Here is a 2965-nt window from a genome sequence, read left to right as displayed (position 1 = left end):
AAAAAAAAAAAAAAAAAAAAAAAATTCGAGAACAATTTCGAAAGAAGAAAAAAAGAAAAAAAGAAAAAGAATCCTCCTTACTTATTCCACGCTACGTCGACGAGCGGAGCAACGAAATATTCATAGACAAAACGATCGAATCCGTGTTTCGACAGTTGAATCCAATTATATCGTCCGAGAATATTCTCGGCCATTGCACGAGGTTTAGTAATGCAGAATATAAGGCGGCCTGTACGGCGTACGTTCAGTGAACCCACCTCTGCAGTGGCCAAAGGCCTGCGTGACCACGTCCGCCTGGTGGCGACAAGCGTACAGCCTGAGCTCGCACTCGTTGTCGTATGTCTGTCCGTCACTACCGCAAACCGGCACGGACGGTATGTCCGATGGACAAGACGACGGACAAACGCAGTGCGGGCCACCGATCTCCGAACATTGGCCGCCAGAATAGCATTCCAGCTCGTTGCAAGACGTGGGTATCGGCGGTATCGTGTCGGCTGCAAGCACATTGAACAAACCCATTAAACCGATCGATCCGAATTATTGGACCCCGCGTTATCGTGATTTATACGAGGTGATTTTGGCAGATGGAACGGGAGGAGGATACGTCTATCCTCGAACCTCAAAGGGTCTTTAGAAAGGAAAAGGAGATTTCTTTTTTTTCTTTTTTCGCGTCGATTAATAAAGGAATTGGGTTTAATAAAATACCTGAGTAGCAACCGGTAAGGGTTAATATCTTGTTGTGATCGGTACAAATGGTACATTTTTGACCCTGGATATCCGGTTTGCAGACGCAACGACCAGTCATTTGCTCGCAATCCTCTCTGACGGAGCCGAAAAGAGAGCAGCCGCATGCTGAAGCGATCGAGCGAAAAAATTTATTTCGAATAGATCATTATATTTCACTCTTCAATATGGAGTAATAATCCGTTAATTCATCGAGTGGAATTTCAAACGTGCTTACGTATGCATCCTTGATGGCCCTCGCTGATTTTAGGCAAACCCCAGTAACCGGGCATGCATCTATCGCATTTCAGGCCGCCTACGCCCGGTTTGCACTCGCACTGTCCGGTCTCTGGATTGCAGGTGTCAGAAACACTGCCTAACCTGTTGCAATTGCACAAACTCGGGCAACCTGCGCCATTGGGTCCTCGCGCTGCTGTCTTGCCATCCGGACAGCAGCCATGCCAGGAATCCGAGCACTTGACGACTTGGGTTCCTTGGGCTAGATAATTGGTATTCGTGACTCGCGTTTATCTTACTCTGTACACATATATCTATAATATACTTCAAATAATATCTTACGATAAATCGAAAGATTTTATCAATCGTAAGATACTTTTTGAAGATTAGACTCCCGAAGAGGGGTATTGTAAGAATTTTCCTTTACCTTTTCTACAGCACCGTGCCAATCGCGTGGTCTGATGGCAGTAACTGTTGCTGGGGCAATCTCGTCGTTCTGGACCGTTACCGCAATCGTACTCCTTTCCATCCGCGTCCACCAACGGGGGATCGCCATTGCAAGGTTTCACTTCCATACCTGGTACGAACACACGGTAAAATTTTACCATATTTTCTCAATCCATCCCAAAATTAATCCAAAGTTAAACGTTACTTTAATATCATAAAAACCACGGAAACGAAATAACGAAAATTTTCTCTACGAAGAGGGAAATAGATGGGGATACACAGAAGATACAAGGCGAATTACAGTACGGCGAATCGATCGAAGCTGTTCAAGTTTCTGCGAACCTTGGCAAAGATCTAGGGGTCTGGGTCTTAGCTCTTGTTGCCTCTGGCAAGCTTCCATTTTCATGGCGCAGAGGGACGAATAGGTCCTGAGATCGCTGCCGCAAACAGGGCGCATATTTTCCTGGGATATCGACGCGCAGTCGAACTTGCAGCTGCACCTTGGATAATCGTCCGGGCCGAGCTCGCAGGTCGCCTCGAAGTCGCAGTTAATGTTCTTGCAAGCTTCGCGTACCTGGGTGCTGGTCACGTCGACCGCGGTAGTGGCCAATCGAACGACCGCAGGCGTCGACATCGTGGCTATTAGTAGAAGCGGTTAAGGGATGGTTAAAGTAGTTAAAGCTGTTAGACGCAAGATGTCGTTAGATAGTTAGTTTCGTTAGAGAGTTTGTTAGCAGAGAGCGGTTAATGTTACGGACGAGCTCGATAACGGGCGACGTTAATACGAAACGGAAAATCGCGTTTCGAATCTTTACTTGGTCTCGCGTGATTAGTGATTGAAAATGGAAAAGAAAGGAGGATCTTACTGAGCGCCGCGACGGCGAATCGTTCACTGCAATCGCCGTAGAATATCACGTGCAACACTGGCAATTTGGGATCCCTTCCGCAGGCCGCCTTCTGCAACTCGCACTCCGACGGGTACGTTTTGGCATCGCTGCCGCACACTGGCTCCCCGCTGCTCTCGGGACACTCGTCGGGGCACACGCACACGCCGGCCATGCAGTGAGCCCCGTGATCGCACTCAACCCTCGCGCAAAGCTCTGGAAAGAAAGCGGTCCCCTCGTTCACCTTCCTCTCATCTTTATCCCTTTCCTTTTTTCGATTAAATCAACTTACCGCAGTCGCCCACGTAGTTGACGGTGATCAGCGCTCGAGAAGCGCAAGAGGCCACTTTCATCGCGCATTCGTTGGCGTAGGTTACCCCGTCGGATCCGCAAATCTTCTCCGCGGCTGGAGCGGCGTCCTTCGTCTAAAATTACGAATACGGGGAATCGTATGTGTTTGAGGGAAGAAAATTGGTTGGTTGCGCGATACGCGATACTTTGACCGGATACAGGAGGAGGGGGAGGGAAGGGAAAATAGGGGAAAAACGAGCAAGTTTGCACGCGTATCGCACTTGTTGCACGGGGCCAAGGCGGCGGCGGCGGAGTCGGGCCAGTGTTCCGACACACGTTGGCGTCGCGACGCCGCCGGGGGGATGAGAAATAATACGCGAAAG

At 49.1% G+C, this 2965-nt stretch overlaps 1 protein-coding gene across 7 annotated transcripts in view; it reads right to left on the bottom strand.

Annotated features, from left to right (window-relative positions):
* Positions 1-2965, bottom strand: part of LOC102676723 (agrin-like) — a 340887-nt gene that overhangs the window by 10312 nt on the left and 327610 nt on the right. For all 7 annotated transcript variants that reach the window (XM_031509403.1, XM_031509404.1, XM_031509408.1 and 4 more), the window contains 7 exons: positions 2584-2716; positions 2274-2507; positions 1750-2046; positions 1388-1537; positions 962-1222; positions 706-852; positions 258-494 (listed from right to left, as the gene is read on the bottom strand). In XM_031509403.1, the coding sequence (XP_031365263.1) occupies positions 258-494; positions 706-852; positions 962-1222; positions 1388-1537; positions 1750-2046; positions 2274-2507; positions 2584-2716 (1459 nt within the window). The remainder of the gene's footprint in view (positions 1-257; positions 495-705; positions 853-961; positions 1223-1387; positions 1538-1749; positions 2047-2273; positions 2508-2583; positions 2717-2965) is intronic.

This window comes from Apis dorsata, unplaced genomic scaffold (genome assembly GCF_000469605.1).
Source record: "Apis dorsata unplaced genomic scaffold, Apis dorsata 1.3 scaffold_149, whole genome shotgun sequence".
Lineage (NCBI taxonomy): Eukaryota > Metazoa > Arthropoda > Insecta > Hymenoptera > Apidae > Apis > Apis dorsata.
Note: the sequence above shows the minus strand (reverse complement) of the source record. Positions and strands in the feature narration are given on the sequence as shown.